Below are 22,809 nucleotides of genomic sequence, written 5' to 3' on the forward strand. Positions count from 1 at the left end.
GCAATGTCCAAGATTTTGCTGCCTGGGATTTCTTCTACAGTTTTTATGGTTTCAGGTCTACAGATTCAGGTTTTTAAATCTTTGATCCATATTGAATTTATTCCCATGTGTGGTGTACAAAGGTGATCCTAGTTTCCTGTTTCTGCAGGTATTGGTTCTGTTCAATTTTCCAAACACCATTTATTGATTATTGCATTGTATGTGTTTGCTTCGTTTATTGAATATTAATTGACTATAAAGGTAAGGATTTATTTCTGGACTCTCTGCACTGACCCATTGACTTATGTGTCTTGTTACGCCAGTACCATGCTGTTTTGATTATTATGGCCTTACAGTAGAGTTTTATATTAAGTAGTGTTATGCCTCCAACTTTGTTCTTCTTTCTTAGGATCACTGTTGCTATGCAGGGCCTTTTGTGGTTCCATATAAATTTTTGAAATATTTGTCCTAGTTCTGTGAAAATCATTGGAATCTTGATAGGAATTGCACTGAATCTATAGATAGCTTTGGGTGGTATAAACATTTTAATGATGTTAATTCTTCCTGTTCATGAACATGGTATCTCATTTGTATGTCCTTCAATTTCTTCCTTCAGTGTCTTATAATTTTCCAAGTACAGATCTTTTATATCCATGGTTAGGTTTATTCCTAGGTATTTTATTTTTCTTGAAGCAATTGTGAATGGGATTGTTTTTCTTAATTTCTCTTTCTGATGGTTCATTATTGGCATATAAAAATGTAGCTGGTTTCTGGATATTAATTTTGTATCCTGCTACTTTGCTAAATTCATTAATCTGTTCTAGTAGCTTCTTGGTAAAATCTTTGGGATTCTCTTATGTACAGTATCACATTTTTTGATTTGGGAATGTTGTACCAACATTGCACTCCCAGAATAAATCTCACTTGATCATGGTGTATAATCTTTTTGATGCATTGCTGTTTTCAGTTTGCTAGGTTTTTTGTTTTGTTTTGTTTTTTGTTTTTGAGGATTTTAGCATCTATGTTCATCAGGGATATTAGCCTATAATTTCTTTCTTTATAGGGTCTTTTTCTGGATTTGGATTTAGAATAATGCTGGCCTCACAAAATAAGTTTGGGACCCTTCCCTTGTCTTGAATTTTATGAAATAGTTTGAGAAGAAGAGGTGTTAGTTCTTCTTGGAATGTTTGGTAAACTTCCCCTTTGAAGACATTTGGTCCAGGGCTTTTTTTGTTGGGATTTTTTTTTATTATTTCTTCAATTTCAGTTGGTGTAGTCTGTCTATTCAGATTCTCTAATTCTTCCTGATTTAGTTTTGGAAGACTGTATGTTTCTAGGAATTTATCCATTTTATCCAGATTGTTCAGTTTGTTGGCATATAGTTGTTAGTAATATTTTCTTACAGTCATTTATATTACTTTGGTGTCAGTTATTATATCTTCTTTTGCATTTCTGATTTTGTTTATTCAGGTCCTTTTTCTGTTTTTCTAGGTAAGTCTAATTAAAGATTTCTCAGTCCTGTTTATCGCTTCAAAGAACCAACTCTTGGATTCATTGATCTTTTGTGTTGTATTTTTATTCTATTTCATTACTTATACTCTGATCTTTAATATTTCCTTCCGTCTTACTTTGGGCTTTTGTTTGATGTACTTTTTCAAGTTCGTTTAAGTGTAAAGTTAGATTGTTATTTGAGCTTTTTTTGTTTGTTTTTTGAGATAGATGTGTAAGGCTATGAATTTCCCTCTTAGGAATGCTTTCCCAGTGCCCCACAGATTTTGGGTTGTTGTGTCCTCATTTTCATTTGTTTTGAGCTATCTTTAGATTTCTTCCTTGATCTCATTGTTGACCCATTCATTGTTTAATAACATGCTATTTAACCTCCCTGTCTTTGTATGTTTTTCAGTGTTCTTGTGATTGATTTCTAGTCTCATAGCACTGTGGTCAGAGAAGATGCTTGATATGATTTCAGTCTTAAATTGAGACTTGTTTTGTGTTCTAACATGTGATCTATACTAGAAAGTGTTCCATGCGCACTTGAAAAGTATATATATATTCTGTTTCTTTGGGGTGAAATGCACCAAAGATATCAATTCAATCCATTTGATCTAGTTTGTCATTTAAGGCCACTATCTCCTTGTTGATTTTCTGTCTGAAAGATCTATCCATTGAAGTCAATGGGGTATTAAAATTCCTGACTATGACTGTATTTCTGTCGTCTCCATTTAGACCCATCAGGATCTGCCTCACAAATTTAGGTGCTCTGTATTGGGTACATAAATGTTTACTAGGGTTATATTCTCTTGTTGGATTGTTCCCTTTATCATTATGTAGTGTCCTTCTTTGTTTCTTACTATAGCCTTGGTTTTAAAGTCTATTTTGTCAGATATAAGTATTGTAACCCCAGCTTTTTTTTTTTTTTTTTTGCTTTCCATTTGCAAGAAATCTTTTTTTCCATCCTTTTATTTTTAGTCTGTGTGTATCTGTCTGACATGAGTCTCTTGGAGGGAGCATATTTATGGGTCTTGTTTTGTTTTCCTTTGAGCTACCTTTTGTTTTTTGGTTTTATCATTTAAGCCATTTGCACTTAAGGTGATTATTGATAAATATGTATTTAGTGCAATTTTGTTACACTATTTTTCTCTCTCTCTTTTTTTTCATTCTCTTCTTCTTAAAGCAAGACCCTTAACATTTGTTGTACTACTGGTTTGGTTTTAACAAACTCCTTTAGCTTTTTGTTGTATGGGAAGCTCCTTATTTCTCCTTCCATTTTAAATGTTAGCCTTGCTGGGTAAAGTAGCCTTGGTTGTAGGTTCTTACTTTTCATCACCTTGAATATTTCACACCACTCCCTTCTGCCCTGAAATGTTTCTGTTGAAAATCAGATGACAGTGTAATTGGTTCTCCCTTGTGTTCTACCTGCTTGGTTCTACCTGCTTTTCTCTTGTGGCTTTTAGGATTGTCTCCTGGTCTTTAAGTCTTATCATTTTACTTGTAATGTGTCTCCATCTAGGCCTCTTTGAGTCCAGCTTGTTTGGGACTGGGAGCTTCCTGGACTTGTGTGTCTTTTTCCCTCTCCAGATTAGGGAAGTTTTCAGTTATTATTTCTTCAGATAGGTTCTCAATCCCTTGCTCTGTTTTCTTCTAGTATTCACATGATGCCAATGTTATTACTGTTATGTTGTCCAAAATATTTCTTAACCTCTCATCATTTTTTTTTAAGTTCTTTTTTCTTTCTGCTGCTCTGCCTGGGTGTTTTTTTTTTTTTTACCTTGTCTTCCAAAACACTAATTTGATCCTCTGCTTCATCTAACCTATTCTTTATTCCTTCCAGTGTATTATTTATTTCAGATATTGCATTCTTTATTTCTTACTCTTCCTTTTTTGTGCTTTCTATGTCTTTTTTCATGCTATCTGGTATCCTTATAATCATTACTCTAAAGTAAACTCTCTGATAAATTATTTGGCTTCATTTCATCCAGCTCTTCTTCTGAAGAATTCTCTGGTTCTCTTCATTTGGGGTCTGTTTCTTTGTCTTCCCATTTTGGCTGCTTCTTTATATTTGTCTCTATGTATTAGTTAGATCTACAAAGACTTTAGTGTAGGCCTTTGTCAGATGCTGCTTGTGACTGGCCCTAGGCAACCTGTTTGGAGCTATCAGTGATCCACAGCATGTAGCTCCGTCTACTGGGCCTGTTTGTGTGTGGAAAGAATTTGGCTGTTCACCAAGGCTGGCTTTTATCAGTACCAGCTTTGGTGGATGGTCAGCTAAAGTCTCATAGGGTTCCCAGAGACCAGGCTTAGTTGTTCAACTAATCAATGATATAGCCTCAAGCTGTAATCAGCAGCCTAGATTAAGCTCCACAGGGTAGGGCAGAGTAATTCTTGTGGGTAATGGTATTGCTTCCCCCCAGGCTGATGCCATTCTTAGAGGAGTGCTCTGCCTGAGAAAGATGACTTCGGCAGTATGGGGAATGACTCAGCATAGGAATCCTGGCACCTGTTTCTTCAGTTCTCGGCCCAGAGCCACCAAACCCAGACTGTCCTCAAGCTCCACTTGTCCACTGTGCCCTACCTCCTCCAGAGCCCAAACACAAGGCTGTGTGAATCTCTAGCCATCTCCCTGGCAGACAGAAACCCTGCTGTTTTCATAGCTGGGTGTTATCTGAGTTCCTTTCTGACTCTAGTGCTATAGACTGAGGAGCCCAGCTTGGCGTTTAGACCCCACACTTCTCAGAAGAAGCCCTCTCACCCCTGAAATATCCCTCTGAAACTTCAGCTTTTGCCCATGGGAGGCCATCCAACCCTCTTCAGCTCCCTCCACACTCCCTACTGGTCTTGTGTTGCTGAAGTAGTTCTTTATATTTGTCTGTGATTTTAAGGATGAGTTCTCTACAATTTAGTTGTAATTTCAGATTGGTTCTGGGAGGAAGTTAGTGTAGCTTCCACTTACTCCTCCACCATCTTGGATCCAGTCTGGATTACTTTTACCTTGAAAATATTCCCAAAAGATTCTTACAATAATAAAAAATATCATATAGCAAATATAGGCAAAATCAAGGTTAAAAATAAATACGTATAAGTTTGATCAACCTTAAAATAATATTTTATATAAAGAACAAGTTCTGATATTGTATGCCGTATTAGCTAAGGAATTTAAGAAGTCAGCGACGTAATTTGGTATACGTTCCATGGCAAATTGAAAAGAATGTGTTATTCTGCTATTAATGGGTAGAATGTTCTTTAAATGTCAACTAGACCCTTTTGGTTGGTAGTAGTGTTGAGTTTTCTGTATTCTTGCTGATTTCCTGACTAAAGAGAGGAGTGGTGAAGTCTTCAGCTATAATGGTGGACTTATCCATTTCTCTTTCAGTTCTATCAGTTTTTGTTTCACATATTTTGTAGCTCTGTTGGTAGGTACATACAACTTTTAGGATTGCTGTTCTTTCCTGGTGGACTGACCTTTCTACCTTTATGTAATGTCTCCCTCTGTCTCTGATAATTTTCTTTGCTTGAAGACTACTTTATCTAATAATAAAATAACTACTCCTGCCTTTCTTTGAATAACAAACCCCCTTCGTCCACCCTTTCAGTTTCAGTCTGTTCTTTCATATTTGAAGTATAGACAGCGTATTGTTGGGTCATATGCTTTTTGTTTTAAGTATAGTTGGTATATAATATCATATTAGTTATATTAGTTTCAGGTATACAATAGAGTGATTCAACATTTTTATACTTTACAATGTGATCTGTCACTGTGTAAACTTATCACACTGTTATTGATTATATTCCCTTCACCTTTTTCATACACTTTCCCTTCTGGTCACCCATCTGTGTCTTGTCTTGTCTTTTCTTTCTTGTCTTTTCTTTCTGTTTCTATTTTTCTTTTCTTTTCTCTTTCTTTCTTTCTTTATTATTTTTAGATTCCACATATAAAGGAAACCATATAGTTTCCTTTATATGTGGAAAGTATTTCCCTTTCTCTGAGTTTCTTCACTTAGCATAGTACCATCTAGGTCCATCCATGTTTTTGGAAATGGCAAGATTTCATTCCTTTTTATTACTACATCATATTTCATTGTATATAAATACCACATCTTTTTTATCCATTGATTATCCTTTTTTATTATCACTGGACACCTAGGTTGCTTCCATATTTTGGCTATTGTAAATAATGCCACAGTGAACATAGGGGTGCATTTTTTAAATTATTTTTTATTTTCCAGTTATAGTTGACATGCAATATTAGTTTCAGGTATATACCTCAGTGAGTAGACATTATGTAACATACTAAGTGATCATCCTGATAAATCTGGTACCCATCTGACACTATATATAGTTACTAGCACGTTATTGACTATATTCCCTATGCTATACTTTACGTCTCCATGACTATTCAGTTACTCCCAATTTGTACTTCTTAATCCCTTCATCCTTTTCACACAACTCCCCAAGCTGTCTTCCATCTGGCAACCATCAGAATGTTCTCTGTATCCATGAGTCAGTCTATTCTGCTTGTTCTTTTATTTTGTATTTTATATTCAGTTGTTGATAAATATGTATTTCTTGCCATTTTATTGTTCATATTTCTCCTTCTTCTCCCCCTCTCCCTCCCCTTCCCCCTCCCCCTCCTTCTTCCTCCTCTTCAGAAAGACCCTTCAACACTTCATATAATTAATGCAGGTTTGGTGGTGATGAACTCCTTTAGCTTTTTCTTGTCTGAGAAGCACATTTTCTGTCCTTTGATTCTAAATGATAGCCATGCTTGGTATAGTAATGTTGGTTGTAGGTCCTTGCACTTTGAATATTTCTTGCCAACTCTTCTGGCCTACAAAGTTTCTATTGAGAAATAAGCTGACAGTTTTATGGGAGCTTCCTTGTAGATAACTAACTGCCTTTCTCTTGCTGCTTTTAAGATTCTCTCCTTGTCTTCAAACTTTGGCATTTTAATTATGGTGTGGCTTGGTGTGGGCCTCTTTGGGTTTATCTTGTTTGGGTCTCTCTCTGCTTCCTGGATTTGTATGTCTATTTCCTTCACCAGGTCAGGGAAGTTTCCTGTCATTATTTTTTCAAGTAGGTTTTCAATTTCTTGCTCTCTCTTTACTGTCCAGTGCTGCTCCGCCCCAACCTGTAATGTGAATGTTGGTGTGCTTGAAGTTGCCCCAGAGGCTCTTTATACTATCCTCTTTTTCTTTCTTTTTGCTATCCTGATTGAGTGTTTTGTGCTTCCTCATATTTTGAATCACTCTTTTCTCTAGAAACTAATATAACTAATATGATTCCCAGTTTTACCTACTTTACTGTTGATTCCCTGTAAATTATTCATTTCAGTTAGTGTATCCTTCATTTCTGACTGGCTCTTTTTCATGGTTTCCATGTCCATTTTTTTAATGCTGTTGAAGTTCTGAGTTCATCTCTTCTTCTTAGTTTTTTTAGCATCCTTACCCAGTGTTTTGAACTCTGCTCTAGTATCTTTCTTGTCTGTATTTTGTTTAGCTCTTTCTGAAGTTTTGTTCTCTTCTTTCATTTGGGCCATGATTATTTGGCTTTTCATTTTGACAGCCTCCCTGTGTTTGTTTCTACATATTAGGTAGAGCTGCTATGTCTCCCAGGCTTGGTAGAGTGGCCTAATGTAGTAAATGCCCTGTACTGTCCAGTGGTACAGCCTCTTTGTTCACCCAAGCTAAGCAGTCCAGGTATGCCCCTCTGTGTGGGCTGTGTGTACCTTCGTGATGTAGTTAAGCCTTGATGGGTATTTGCCTGTCAATGGAAGGGAATTTACCCCCAGGTCAGTCAGCTACAAGGACTGGCTAGAACTACCATGGAGAATTAGCTATGCAGGGCCCATCCCACTAAACAGGACTGACTTCAGTGGGGCTGTTTCCCACTGAGTCTGCCCTTGAGTGTGATGCTTGTCGGGGTGGTTGGGTGGCGCTTCAGTGTAGTCTGAGGCAGTCCGCTGGGTTCACTTGTTCTGGGGCCATCCGTTGTGATCTACAAAGCGATGTCTAGGTGGCTGCTACTTGCGCTGGGCCTGGCTGCCACGGTCCAGCCGCAGCTAGGTCCAGGGTTTCCTGAAAGGTGGGTAAGGCGTCGGCGATGGGAGACAGACAACAACACGCCTCAGAGGACAGTGATGCTCTGTTCCGTTTATTGCAAGTACAAGCAGGTTTTTATACTTTCATTTTTAGCAGTGATTGACATTTGCGATTAGGTAAAGCAGAAAAAAATTAATACAAAGGTAACCAGGAAAAATACAAAAATTCCCATAGATTCAGTTATATTAAACAAAGATTATTTTAACCAGGAGAGCCATAAATCAGACAATTAGAAATAGCTGTACATACAAAGTTTGAATGTCTTATTGTTTATTAAAATTCTCAGAATTTGTCATGGGGCAAAAGGATACGCTAAATTGAATAGAGGTTATAGGAAATTTATTATAAGGCCTTTGTGATGTCTAACTTACCTATTTACCTTTTCTGTTTAAAATATTTCTCTATGTACCATGGACTCTGACTCCCTGGTAACTGTTTCTACATGCTTAATTTATAATAGTTAACCAGCTTTTCTTATTTCTTTGCCTGTCTAATTCTATTTGATATATACTCCTATTCAAAGTAAAGGTGGGGCTGTTACTCCAACAACTTTTAGACACTCAGGGGCTATTTTATTAGAGGGGATTTTATTCTTTGGTCAAGAAATTATTTTATACAACTTCATTGGAATTATGCAAATCAATAAACCTGAGATACAGATATCTAACAATCCCACCACCTTTTGATCTCCAAAACAAACAGGTAAGGAGAGATAAACAGGAAATTCAGCTACAATAAACCCTTTTTATTCCTTAGTTAATAAACACCAGGGAGGTCTGCTTCAAGCTAGCCTTTTCATGAAATTTAGACTATTATAAGGCACTTGGACTTCATCCTTATTGACCATTCTAATGCCACCCTCATTATATGCTCCTGTATAAGGCAATGGGAGATCTGGAACCCTCTGGAGACTATTAGCTTCTTTGGGGGGATACCATAATTTGCCAATAATCTGATATGCTACCCCTGGGCTGTGAGTAAGGGTCTATATAGTTTTTTCTTATTTTCTAGAAAGACTCTTTGTATCTATGGGTAAGGAACAGGCATGGGAAAATCCGCCAATAATTCAGCCTATTGTAACTGATTTATGAATTCTTTTATGGGAACAATCGGGGATAATTTCTTACTCAGATTTATAAACACTTTATTTAAAACAATCTGGGCATGATTCAATAGTCTAGGGAGAACTAGTTGTCCCTTCAGAATTTCCCTCAAAATCAATCATTGACTCTTTTCGAGCCTCTTTCTTCTCATGTCCTGTTCTTATGGGAATCAGGGTACAAAGTAAGACCATGATTAATATTAGCAAGGAAATTATTAAAAGCAATCCCCAGAAAAATTACCACCCCCCTTTGTATGCCACACTCTCTTCCAGGAAGATGGATTCCTTGAATGCCCTCTTTCCATGTTCAGACCTTGTCAAAAAACATGGTTGGAAGAGGGCGTGGCACCTGGCGGTGCAGAAGAGAGGCCATGCTGCAAAGGAAGGCTGGCTGCTGCCAATACTGGGCCTGGGGCCACTTAGCAAGTGGTATGGGGCATGCCGAGGCCAGATGCTGCTTGTTTAAGAGATTTTAGTAAAGTCTAAAGCATGAGTCAAGACAGGCCACTTGTATGGAAAAGCTACTCGTATCAGCTTGGGTGGCCCAAAGTTGGTGGGATGGAGTCCCAGGGAATCACCTTGATGGGGCAAACAGTGAAAGCCAGCTTGATGGAAACTCAGATATGGGGCCCACCTGCTTACTCAGTGTAGATGTGGTTTCTTTATATCCTTTGTTGTAGGACTTCTTTTCAGCTAGATTTCAGATGGTCCTTCACGATGATTGTTCTATAGTTTAATTGTATTTTTGATATGTTTGTGGGAGGTTTTGAGTACCATGTTTACCTACACTGCCATTTTGACCAGAAGTATCAACAGGGGTGCATTTATATTTTTGAATTAGTGTTTTTATTTTCTTCAGCTAAATACCCAGAGGTAGAATTGCTTGGTTATGTGGTAACTAAAATCTATTTTTAGTTTTTGGGGGAATCTTCATACCATTGTCCATAGTGGCTATACTAATTTGCAATAGTACTCAGGGTTCCCTTTTTTCCACATTGTTGGCAACACATGTTGACTTTTTATAATAGGCATTTTTACTAGTATGAGTGATATCTCACTATTTTACATTTCCCTGATGATTAGTGGTGTTGAGTGTCTTTTCATTTGTCTGTTGGCCATCTGTATTATATGTCTTCTTTGAAAAAATGTCTTCATGTTGTTTGCCCATTTTTAATTAGATTGTTTATTTTTGTTGTTGTTGAGTAGTATGAGTCTCAAATATTTTGGATGTCAACCCCTTGGATATATCTTTTATGAATTCTCTCATTCAGTAGGTTGTCTTTTCACTTCTTTGATTGTTTCCTTCACTGTGCAGAGGCTTTTTAGCTTGATGAAGTCCCATTTGTTAATTTTTGCTTTTGTTTCCTTTGTTTGAGGGGAAATATCTGAAAAGATACTTCTCATACTGATATCAAATAGTTTACTACTTGTTTTTTTCTAGGAGTTTTATGATTTTAGGTCTTAAATTTAAGTATTTAATCCATTTTGAGTTTATTTTTATATTTGTTGTAAGGGTGGTCTTTTCATTTTTCTCCATGTATCTGTCCAGTTTTCCCAGAACCATTTGATGACTGGTTTGTCATTACACTATTGTATATTATTGCTTCCTTAATTGACTCTATAATTGAGGATTTATTTCTGAGCTCTCTGTTCTGTTCCATTGATCTGTGTGTCTGTTTTTGTGGCAGGACCATACTGCTTTGATTATTATAGCTTTGTAGTATAGTTTGAAAACAGGCACCAAGATACTTCCAATTTTGTTGTTCTTTCTCAAGAATGCTTTGACTATTTGTGGTTCCATATAAATACTAGAATTTCTTTTTGTCTGAGAAGAATGTCATTGGTATTTTCATAGGAATTGGATTGAATCTATAGATTGCTTTGAGTTGTGTCTTTATTTTCATAATATTAATCCTTCTAGTCCACAAGCACAATAATCCTTCCATTTATTTATGTCCTCTTCAGTTTTTTCTTCAGTGGCTTATAGTTTTGATAGTGTAGGTCTTTCATTTCTTTGTTTAAATTTATTCCTAGGGATTTTATTCTTTTGATGCAATTGTAAATGGAATTGCTTTCTTAATTTCTCCTTCTGATTATTTATTAGTATGTAGGAACACAGTGGATTTCTATATATTAATTTTGTATCCTGCTTCTTTACTGGATCCTCTAGGGTTTTCAATATATACTGGCCTGTCATCTGCAAATAGTGACAAATTTACTTCTTCCTTTCCAATTTGGATGTCTTTTATTTCTTTTTCTTGTCTGATTGCTGTGGCTAGGACTTCCAATACTATATTGAATGATAGTGGTGAGAGTGGTCATCCTTGTCTTGCTCCTGATCTGAGAGGAAAAGCTTTCATCTTTTCACCATTGATGTTAGCTGCCTGCTTGTCATATATAGCCTTTTTCAAATTGAGGTAAGTTTTTTTTTTAATTAGAGCCTCCCCTTCCTCCCCCATTATTCCTCTTTCCTCTCCCCTCTGGTCACTATCAGTTTGTTCCTTATTTACATGTCTCTAGTTCTGTTTTGCTCATTTGTTTTGTTCATCAGGTTCCACTTACAGGTAAGATGATACTGTATTTGTATTTCGTGGCCTATACCTACTTCATTGAGAGTTTTTATCATAAACAGATATTGAATTTTTGTCAAATGTTTTTTCTGCTTCTCATGAGAGAATCATGATTTTTATTCTTGGTTTTGTTGATGTGATTAATCAAATTGTTTTGTGGATGTTGAACCAACCTTGCATATCAGGTATAAATCCCACTTGATCATGTTATATAATCTTTTTAGTGTACTGTTGAATTCAGTTTGCCTGTATTTTGTTGAGAATGTTGGTCTCTATGTTCTTCAGGGACATTGGCTTGTAATTTTTTTTCTAGTGTCTTTGCCTGGTTTTGGTATCAAGGTAATGCTGGTCTCAAAGGATAAGTTTGAAAGTGTTTCTTCCTCTTCAGTTTTTTGGAATAGTTTGAGAAGAAAAGGTACAAAAGCCATCTCTGATCCTAGGCTTTTGTTTGTGGGGAGTTTTTTGATTACCGCTTCAATTTCATTGGTAGTAATTTGGTTTCTTCCTGGTTCATTCTTGAAAGATTGTGTGTTTATAGAAATTTATATATTCTGGATTGTACAATTTGTTGGCATATGTTACATTTGTTCATAGTATTCTTTAATGGTTCTTTTATTTTGTGTATCAGTTATAATCTTTTACTATTGGTTTTATTTATTTATAGTCTCTTGCTTGATGAGTCTTGCTAGAGGCTTATAACTTTGTATGCCCTTTCAAAGATCCAGCTCTTAGTTCAATTATCTTTTCTATTTTTCTGTTTCTATTTCATTTATTTTGGCTCTGATCTTTATTATTTCCTTCTACTTACTTTAGGTTTTGTTTGTCCTTCTTTTTCTAGTTTCTTTAGGGACAAATTTAGACTGTTTATTTCAGTTTTTTTGCTTCTTGAAGTAAGCCTGTATAGCTATAAACTTTCCTCACATAACTACTTTTGCTGCATCCCACAAATTTTGTGTGTGCTCTTATTTTCATTTGTCTCAAGGTAGTTTTTCATTTCCTGTTTCATTTCCCTCTTCGATCTGTTGCTTGTTTCAAAGCATGTTGTTTAATCTCCACGTATTTTTGTGTTTTTACAGTTTTCTTTCTACAGTTGAATTTCTAGTTTTATGCTACTGAGATCAGAAAATATGCTTGACATAATTATAGTCTTCTTGATTTTACTGAGGCTTGCTTTGTGGCCTAGTGTGTGATACATCCCAGAAAATGTTCTATGTGCACTTGAGAAAAATATGTAATCTTCAGTGATTGGATGAAATACACTATAAATGTCTATCAGGCCCAATTGGTCTAATACTACTCCAGTGCAACAACAAAAAAAAATCTGATTTAAAAATGGACAATGGACTTGAACAGACATTTCTTCAAAGAAGATATATACAAATGGACAGTGAGCACATGAAAAGATCCCCAGCATCACTAATCATTAGGGGAAAGCATATCAAAACCACAATAAGATACCACCTCATACCCATTAGGATGGCTATTATTTTTTAAAAAATGTTAGTGAGAATGTAGAGATAATCGAAGCCATGTGCATTGCTGGTGGGAATATAAAATGTACAGCCACTGTAGAAAATACTATTGTGGTTCCTCAAAAAATTAAACATAAAATTATCATGTGATCCATCAACTCCATATATATATCCAAAATAACTGATTGGATATTTGTACAACCATAACTATATATTCATAGTGGCATTATTCATGATAATCAAAAGGTGAAAAAAACACACAAAGGTCTATTGACAGATGACTGAATAAACAAAATATGATATATACATACAGTGGAACACTCAGCCTTAGGAAGGAATGAAATTCTGACATGCTACAGTATGGGTGAGCCTGGAAGATACTATGCTAAGTGAACTAAGCCAAACACAAAAGGACAAATAATCTATGATTCTACTTATATGAGGTACTTAGTAACATTCAAAGACAGAAAATAGAATGGTGGTTGTCAAAAGCTGGAGAGACGTGTTTTTGGGAAGTTGCTGGCACGGAGAATGAAGTTTCAGTTGGGAAAAAGAAAAAGATCAGGAAGCAGATGGTGGATGATATTTGCACAGCAGTGTGAATATACTTAATGTCCCTGAAATGTACATATAAAAATGATTAAAATGGCAAATTTTACATATTTTACATTAAAAAACATGTTAACAATTACGAAAATATTTGCCAACAAATGAATAAACAGATTCCAGCAAGGAAACAGATAAAGAAGCAAATGGAATTTTACAGCTCAAAAGTATAGTGCCTGAAATAAAAACTCAGTGGGTAGGCTCAACAGCAGAGCAGAGGGGATAGAAGACAGAACAGTAGCAGTCACGCTGCCTGAATAACACAGAAGTTATGGACAGGGGGATAAAAACAGAACAAAGCCTCAGGGACCCCTGGGGTATAACGAAAGATTCCACATTTGTTTGATTACAGACCTGGAAGACAAGGAGAAATTAGGGTAGGGCTGGAAAAGAACCTGAAAAAATGTGGTTAAAGTTTTCTTTGTTTAGCAAAAGACATAACCTATAGATTCAAGAAAGTGAGGAAATCTTAAAACAAGATAAACCAAAGGAACTTCATGCCAAGACACATTAAAGTCAAACTTCTGAAAACTAAAGTAGAAAAGTCTTGTAAAAGATGGAAATGACACCTTACCTGGAGATGGAAAACAAAAGGGAGTGTTTGGGTTTCTTATATGAAACTGTGGAGGCCAGAAGAAAATCGCACTACAGTTTTCAAGTGTTGAAAGTAGTGAACTCTTAACCTAGAATTCTATACCCAGAGAAAATATTTTTTCACAATGGAAAAATGAAGACATTCTCAGCAGAAGACAAGAGAATTTGTCTAACCCAGAGTAGCCTAAAAGAATGGCTAAAGGAAGTTCTCTAAACAAAAGGAAATGCTTAAAAAAGAATTCTTGGAACATCAGGAAGAACAACAGATATAGCAAAGATGTAGATAAACACAATGGACTTTTCTTCTTGAGAGTTTTCTGAATTGTTTTAACTGAAAAAAATACAGTGTTTTAAGTAGTTTTAAATGTATACAAAGTAAGTATCTGAGACAAATACATTGTAAACAAGGGAGAGCAACAGGACTAAAAAGAATGTTCAAGCAATCTCAGGAAGTCTGGAAAAAGAAATATGAAACAAACAGAAAACAAAAAAGTGAAATTGCCAGCTTAAGCCATAACGTACCAGTCATCACATTAAATGTAAATGGTCTCTACCAACAGTCCCCAAGGTTTTTGGCGCCAGGGACCAGTTTCAGGGAAGACAGTTTTTCCACAGACAAAAGTGGGGGAGGGAGACAGGAGGTAGAGCTCAGGTGGTCATACGAACAGAGCTTCGCTGGCTTGCCCACTGCTCAATTCCTGCTGTGTGGCCCAGTTCCTAACAGGCCACAGACTGGTACTGCTCTGCAGCCCTGGGGTTGGGGACCCCTGGTGTAAACACACCAATTAAAAGAAACTGATAAGAGTGGATTAAAACATATGACCACAGGTTGCGCCAAGACAGTGGTTGCTGACTGAGCTCACTCTCTCCCAAGAACACACCAAATACATACCTGTGAGTCAGTTTACCAGCTTTTACACAACAAACAAAAGAGAGGGACCACATAGAGAAGGTTGGAGAACCACAAGAGCTCTCCAGGAGCTGAGGGAACAACCCTGGACTGGAGGAACTGGTGAGTGCCATTGTTTAACTTATCCTGAACATGGATAGCAGGCGCAAGCCCCATCCAGGTACTCTGGCTGACCTGCAGTGTCCCCAGCCACACCTCCTAGAGCTAACTCCTGCAGAAACAGAAGGGAACCATAGCATGAATACAAGGGTCCCCTCCACCCAGAGATTGACCCAGCAGGTACAGCATGGTGCTGCTTTGTGCACCCACTGGGTTACGCACACATGGCCTTCTCCACCTGGAGAGAGTGAAGAGCTAGCAAAATGCTATGGTATCTATCTGCAGGCTGTTCTGTCTAGAGAAGGTGTGAAATAGTGGGGCAACTGTGTGTTCATGTAGGACTGGCCCTCCCAGAGAGTGTGGAGCTAGCAAAATGCTGTCGTACCCACATGTAGGACTACCCAACCCAAAGAAAGTTCAGAGTTAGCAAAACTTTGCAATACCCACCCACAAGGCTGCCCCCTGTGGAGCCAGTGGGGTGGTGTTGCTGTGCATAGGCACAAGGCTGTCCCACCTGGAGAAAGGGCAGAGCTAGTATGATATTGAGATGCAGAGTGAGCCTGCCTAGACCCTGCTCTGCCAGGGGACAAATAAGGAACCAGGACATGCAGGCAGGGCTAAGCACATGAGGAGCTGCACTGCCTGAGCAGGAATAGAACTAGCAAAGTGTGACTGTGTGCACACAGGCCTGTCTCACCTGGAGAGGGAGGTGGAGCTGGTGGGGTGTTAAGATGCACACAAAGCAGCCTGCCCAGGCCCTCTGACAGGAGCCATCTTACAGAAACTAACGGACTTGTGGGTCAACCCAGTAGTATAATCACAGTGAATCAGCCACTTAAAAAGCTAATACAAAAGTTTTAAATGGATCACAGATACTTAAAGCAACAGGCCACACCAAAAGCATACCCACCAGCTTCATCTACATCAGGTGACCCCATCCAATTAGAACGGCAAGGAAATGCGCGCGCATGCGCGCGTGCGCGCACACACACACACACACACACACCAGGCTGCCCCACCTGCAACCCACATACCCATCCCAGGTATAACCAGCCTGCCAAAACTGTTCAGTTTACACAGAGATGACTCAAGACTGTGAAACAGCAGATTAGTTAATACAGGACAGGTTAGCAACTGGGAAGACAGTAGTGGAAATCTCCCAATCAGAACAGCAAAATGAAAAATTTTTTAAAAATATAGTATAGTATAGTATAGTATAAGAGTATAAGAGAACACTGGGATGACATCAAACATCGTAATACTCACATTGGAGAGTTTCCAGAAGGGAGATAGAAAGGAGAAGAAAGTATTTGAAGAAATACTGTCTGAAACTTTCCTAATCTGGGGAAGGAAACAGACATCCAGGTCCAGAAAGCACAGAGAGTTTCAAACAAGATGAGCCTACGGAGATAGTATGCTATCTCCTGTGTGGTCTAATGTTGATTGTTCTCAATTAACATCTCAGTTTGATCGCTATCAACTTCAACTGGGTTACCAGACCGTGGAGCATCATCCAGGAAGAAATCTCTAGCATGAAACTTCACAAACCACTTTTGACATGTTTGGTCAGTCACAGCACCTTTTCCATTCACTGCACAAATCTTTTCTTTTTTGTCCTTCAGTTGTGTTTTTACCTTTCTTGAAAAAATAAATCATAATATGCCAAAATTTTGCATATTTCCTCCCATCTTCAATATTAAGATGGCTACACAAAAACTAACCAATTTTGGTAATTTTTTTAATGCATGCTGATATGACAGCTGTCACAGTACAATCTAACAAAATCGTTTCAAATGAAGTTAAAGACAACTAAGTGCTACTAAGAGCCATCTTATAGAAACAAACGGACTATTGGGTCAACCCAGTACTATAATCACAGTGAATCAGCCACTTAAGAAGCTAATACAAAGGTTTAAAGACAATAGTAGTAAAATTATAACTACAATAATTGATCAGGAGTAACACAAAGATAGAAAGCATGATGTCAAAAAAAGAGTGGAGGAGGCAGTAAAAATAATGCTTTTAGAATTCAATTGAACTTAAGTGCCTATCAGCCTAAAACAGACCGCTATAGGAGATGGACATATATATGAACTTCCTGGTAACCACAAACCAAAAACATACAAAAATTCACTCAAAAGGAAGAGAAAGGGATCCAGTCAAAACACTAAACAAAACCAACAAATCTAAAGGAAAGCAATCAAGAAGAAAGGAACAGTGGAGAACAACAAAAACAAAAAGCAATGAACAAAATGGTAATAACCACATACCTGTTAATAATTACTCTAAATATAAATGGACAAAAATGCTCCAGTCAAAACACAGGGTGGCAGAGTGAATTTAAAAACGCTATATGCGGCTTAAAAGAGAGTCACTTTAGATCAAAGACACACAGACTGCAAGTGAAGGGATGGAAAAAGATAGTCTCTGCAAATAAAAACAAAGAAAACTGGGGTAGTAATACTCCTGTAACACAAAAATAGACTTTAAAACAGAGAATGTAAGAGACAGAGAAGGATATTACATAATTTTAAAGGGGTCAATCCAAGAAGAGGACACAACTGTAAACATACACACACCCAACATAAAACCACCCATGTGTGTAAAGCAAATGTTAATAGACATAAAGGCAAAAATTAACAGTAATACCATAATGCGGACTTTAATGTTCCACTTATTTCAATGAATAGGTCATTCAGGGAGAAAATTAATAGGAAAATAATGGCTTTAAATACCATTGTTTTGTTGGAGTTATTTATGTGTGTTGGTTACTAATCCCTTATTGGATATGTAATTTGCAAGTGCTTTCTCTCCTTCTGTGGATTGCCTTTTCACTCTGTTGATAGTCCTTTGATACACAGAAGTTGTAAATTTTGATCAAGTCCAGTTTATCCATTTTTCCTTTTGTTACCCATCCAGGAAATTATTGCAAAATTCAATGTCATGAAATTTCCGTATGTTTTCTTTTAAGAGTCTTACTGTTTTGGGGGGGTTTTTTTGTTTTTTTTTTTAATATATTTTATTGATTATGCTATTACAGTTGTCCCATTTCCCCCTTCTCTCCCCACCACCCTGTACCCCCTCTCCCACCCACGTTTCCCCCCTTTAGTTCATGTCCATGTGTCATACTTATGAGTTCTTTAGCTTCTACATTTCCCATACTATTCTTACCCTCCCCCTAGCTATTTTCAACCTACATTCTATGCTACTTATTCTCTATACCTTTTCCCCCTCTCTCCTCCTCCCACCCCCCTGCTGCTAACCCTCCATGTGCCCTGCATTTCTGTGGTTCTGTTCCTGTTCTAGTTGTTTACTTAGTTTCTTTTGCTTTTGCTTTAGGTGTGGTTGTTAAAAATTGTGAGTTTGCTGTCCTTTTACTATGCATGTCTTTTCTTTATCTTCTTCTCTTAGATAAGTCCCTTTAGCATTTCATAAAATAAGGGCTTGGTGATGATGAACTCCTTTAACTTGACCTTATCTGAAAAGCACTTTATCTGCCCTTCCATTCTAAATGAGAGCTTTGCTGGATAGAGCAATCTGGGATGTAGGTCCTTGTCTTTCATGACTTGGAATATTTCTTTCCAGCCCCTTCTTGCCTGTAAGGTCTCTTTGGAGAAATCAGCTGTCTGATGGGAACTCCTTTGTAGGTTACTGTCCCCTTATCTCTTGCTGCTTCTAGGATTCTCTCCTTCATTTTTACCTTGGCTGATGTAATTATGATGTGGCTTGGTGTGTTTCTTCTTGGGTCCAGCTTCTTTGGGGCTCTCTGAGCTTCTTGGATTTCTTGGAAGACTGTTCCCTTTGCCAGAATGGAGAAGTTCTCCTTTATTATTTGTTCAAATACGTGCTCAATTTGTTGCTTTTCCCCTTCCTATTCTGGTACCCCTATAATTCGGATGTTGGAACATTTAAAGGTGTCCTGGATGCTCTTAAGCTTTTCCTCGATTTTTTGAATTCTTATTTCATCATGCTTTCCTGCTTGGTTGATTCTATCTTCCTTCTGGTCCACTGTATTGTTTTGAGACTCAGATTCCTTCTTTTCACTATTGGCTCTCCTCCGTGTATCTTCCTGCATCTCTTTTATGGTAACCTGCATCCTTTCATCTAAATTGTGCCCAAAATCAACCAATTCCGTGAGCTTTCTGATCACCAGTGTTTTGAACTGCGCATCTGATAGATTGGCTATTTCTTAGTCACTCAAAAGGATGAGTCCTGGGGGACTGATCTGTTCTGTTGGAAACCTGTCTTTCCCTTGTCTCTCCTTTTTTTTCCCCCCGGTCTGGTCGCTCTTGTTACAGTGGGGGGCAGAGCCTTAGGTGTTCACCGGGGCTGGGCACCCTGGTCGCTAGATTGTGACGTTATATGTGGGGGCGGGGGCAGGAGCGGGGACAGGAGGGAACAATGGCGGTAGTTCTGTTCTCCTGGGCTCAGTCCCTTCTCTGGGATCCTGGGCTGCGAGCTCTGCCCTGGTCCACAATCGCTGTCTCACTGGGTCCGTCAGCTGCAGCTTGCGTACTCAGGGATCACCGCTGCGTTCTTGCGCCCCGGATGGCTGTCGCGCCGATTCCACGCCAAATTTTCCCCGACCTCCACGCGCCGCTGACCCGCACCAGCCCCACGCCCGCCCAGCTAGTCCTCTCCAACCAGTCTGGATATATGGGTCTACTTCAACTTCTTGGCCGTCCGACTTCCATTCAGATAAATCCTCTATCAGTTCTGGGTGTTATTCTGTCTGTAACTTATTGTTGTTCTAATCTTGGTTGTGCGAGGAGGTACAGTGCGTCCACCTATTCCTCCATCTTGCCGGAAGTCAGAGTCTTACTGTTTTAGCCTACACTTAATCTTTGTATATGATGTAAGGGTTTAATTCCATTCCTTTACTTGTGGGTATCCAGTATGTCTAATACCATTTGTTGAAAAGACTACCCTTTTTCCATTGAATGGTATTGGCACCCTTGTCAAAAATTATTTGACCACATATTTGAGATTTTATTTCTGGGTTCTCTGTTCTATTACATTTTTTTTATCTTTGTATTTTTTTAGTAAGTTTTGAAATGGGGAAGTATGAGACCTTGAACTTTGTTCTTCTTTTTCAAGATTGTTTTGGATATTCAGAGTCCCTTGAGATTCCATGTGAATTTAGCATGGATTTTTGTTTTAACTAAAAACAGTGGTTTAGTTCTATACCTCCATCTCATTAAAATAAACATCAGTTTGAGGAATGCTGATTGCTTTAAACTTAACTGGATCTCAGTCTTCCCGTGTAGTAGTTCTCAGAGTCAAGAGTTCTGTATTTTACTGTAACTGAGGTGAAATAGAACCAGAAGAAGCCTGAAAGAGGAAGATAGGAAATCCAAAAGGGAGTGTAGTGTCACAAAGAATTGAAAGGATGTGAAGTGTATATATAACCTTTTTATTTGCCACAAAATTAATTTGAAATAGATCTAAGGTTTTTCTTTGATCAACCTTCATATTTGAATTATATAACTAAACCTTGAGATCATAGAATGAGCTGTGTTTAATTATAACCCATTACCCTAATCAACCTTACACTGTAAAACTTGACATATGGTTTATCTTTATAGTAACATAGCAAGTAAGTGTTTTCTGATTTTTTTCATTATAACATCTCTACAGAAGACCTCTATAGGCTACTGCCATCTTTTTCCAGAATTGTTCCTAGTTTTATGGTACCATCTGAATAAACATTTTGGATATATGTATCTGTTGTCTTGGTTTTTGTCTTCCAGAATCTCTACATAAGGAAGTACAGGATTTGGCCTTCCTAGATGTTGTGTCCAAACTTCGCAGTCATGAAAACAAGAGTGTTGCCCAACAGGCCTCTCTCACAGAGCAGAGACTTACTGTGGAAAGCTGAGAGTGCCCCTCCCCAAAACATGGCATCATCCCTTCTCTGGTTTCCCCTCTGTCCTCCATCCAGCTGCCTCTTCTGCTTCATTCTCATCCATATCATTGTGCATGCGTGTAATGTTTCAATACCAATTGAAGAACTCTGTATGTACCTGCCCAATAAGATTTCTAAACCCATAATTAGTGTGAACATGAATTTGTCAAAAACAAGTCTCCACCCATAACTGTTCTCTTATATTCCTGTTGCTTGAGCTACATTGAGTAGAATGTGCATGTTATAGTCCTATGATGATGTAAACTTGGTACTACATAATGACTTGCTCCTTACACTTGGTAAACTACATAATAATGTACTGGTAAATTAGAAACAAACAAGAATGCAGCAGGATCTGTCTAGCTTATTAAAGGTGATATTGAATACTAAAAATAGCTCCATTTTTTGGTGCTTGGTAAGCACAATGACCAGAAACTACATGGCTGTTCACTCATTAGTCTTACCCACTAATGTTGAACTTATGGTACCTGGAGTTAAATGAAATCCCGTGCTCTCACTCTTCACCCTATGGTTTCTCCTTCCTAAATACGTAGACTCTTGAAATTGCCACAGACTTGGCAGAATTTCCTGAGGTTTTCGTTTCATGTTTAATTGGCTGTCATCAGTAGCCTGATGTTGAAAACATTTGTAGTTTTCAGTATGAAACTAAGGGGTTGAAGAATCTCTATTACACTAGTACATCTTGGCTTTTTGGCTATATTTTAGATTCTTACAATGTACAGTTTCACCTCAGAACTTTTTCCAGCAATTAATCAGCATTGTCTAGCACTTGTCTTTAAAAGTCACTTAGGCATTGTTTTCAACTAAGGAACTTGAGTATAGCTCATTGGACACTGGATTTTTTTTTCCTGTTTTTCATCATTCAGCTCAAAAGCAAGAGGTTTCCTCTCCTAGTCCTTTTAAATCTTGTATTAGAATTAGCAGAATATAGGGAAATAAGAAATAACTTTGTCTAGACTAAAGAAAGGAAGCAGGTTATAAAGCCATAGTAGCCAGTCCAGTTCATTCTGCAGATGGCTTCATACCAGTAGCTGTTCGAGTCTCCCACCTCCACTTTCCACAGAAAACTGCAGTAGATTTCAAAGGCTATCAGAAAAGGCATGGCACCAGGTATGAAGCACGAGACGAGAAGACCTCCTTGGCAAAATACAATGTACTCTTCACTGCCACTACCACCACCAAATGGATTTTTAGAGCTTTGAAACACAATCTTTGTAAATTAATCAAAACATCCCTGTGACATACCGGCCTTCTCCCCATGTCCAAGTGTGACAGATGCAGGCTGAAAGGTAGAATGGGCTCAAATGGGTGGCCAGGGGTACAGCTGCTCCTTCCTCCCACCATGAGATTGTGAACATCTCTAGGTGATCGAAGTTGGACTTTTAACTCTGAACAGCTATAATTCAAGAAAGTCAAAACCCCAATGGGAGTAAAGAACCCTTTGACTTACTCCCTTTAATGTCCGAGAAAGGGACTGTTATATGCTACACTTCCTGTAAGAATGATCTTGTTTATTGTCTTCTCCAGGGCTGGATCATGGACTATATTTTATTATAGTTTTGAAAGACATCTGTAATGTTGCATAATAGGCTGTCCATATTAATAACTAAATAAATAAATTGTATATCAAACCATAATAGCATCCTGTGGTTTGTATATTTATTTCCATCTCCTAGAACAGTGCTCACACATCATTGATGCTCAGTAAGTAGTATTTGTTTAATGAATTCCTATTTCCTTGTAACTTCCAAACTGCCTAAACAAATTCATGATAGATTACTAGAGAAATTAAGATATTTGTCTGACTTCAGAGAATTTTTTTATCGTAAGATCTATCCCTGTTGAAAAGCATTATATAGAAAACCTCACATCAGAAGGATCCAAAAATCACAGATTTGAGAGAAGCCTCCAGTTTGGCCAGCTGCCAGCAGTCAGTTTGCTGATAATGCTAGAAAC

At 37.8% G+C, this 22,809-nt stretch overlaps 1 protein-coding gene across 4 annotated transcripts in view; it reads left to right on the forward strand.

Annotated features, from left to right (window-relative positions):
- RAP1GDS1 (Rap1 GTPase-GDP dissociation stimulator 1) overlaps positions 1 to 22,490 on the forward strand; it is a 148,263-nt gene extending 125,773 nt beyond the window's left edge. For all 4 annotated transcript variants that reach the window (XM_045820371.1, XM_045820373.1, XM_045820375.1 and 1 more), the window contains one exon: positions 20,678 to 22,490. In XM_045820371.1, the coding sequence (XP_045676327.1) occupies positions 20,678 to 20,805 (128 nt within the window). In that variant the 3' untranslated portion in view covers positions 20,806 to 22,490. The remainder of the gene's footprint in view (positions 1 to 20,677) is intronic.
- The last annotated feature ends 319 nt before the right edge of the window (positions 22,491 to 22,809 follow it).

This window comes from Phyllostomus hastatus, unplaced genomic scaffold (assembly GCF_019186645.2).
Source record: "Phyllostomus hastatus isolate PE091 unplaced genomic scaffold, TTU_PhHast_1.1 phas_scaffold_39, whole genome shotgun sequence".
Lineage (NCBI taxonomy): Eukaryota > Metazoa > Chordata > Mammalia > Chiroptera > Phyllostomidae > Phyllostomus > Phyllostomus hastatus.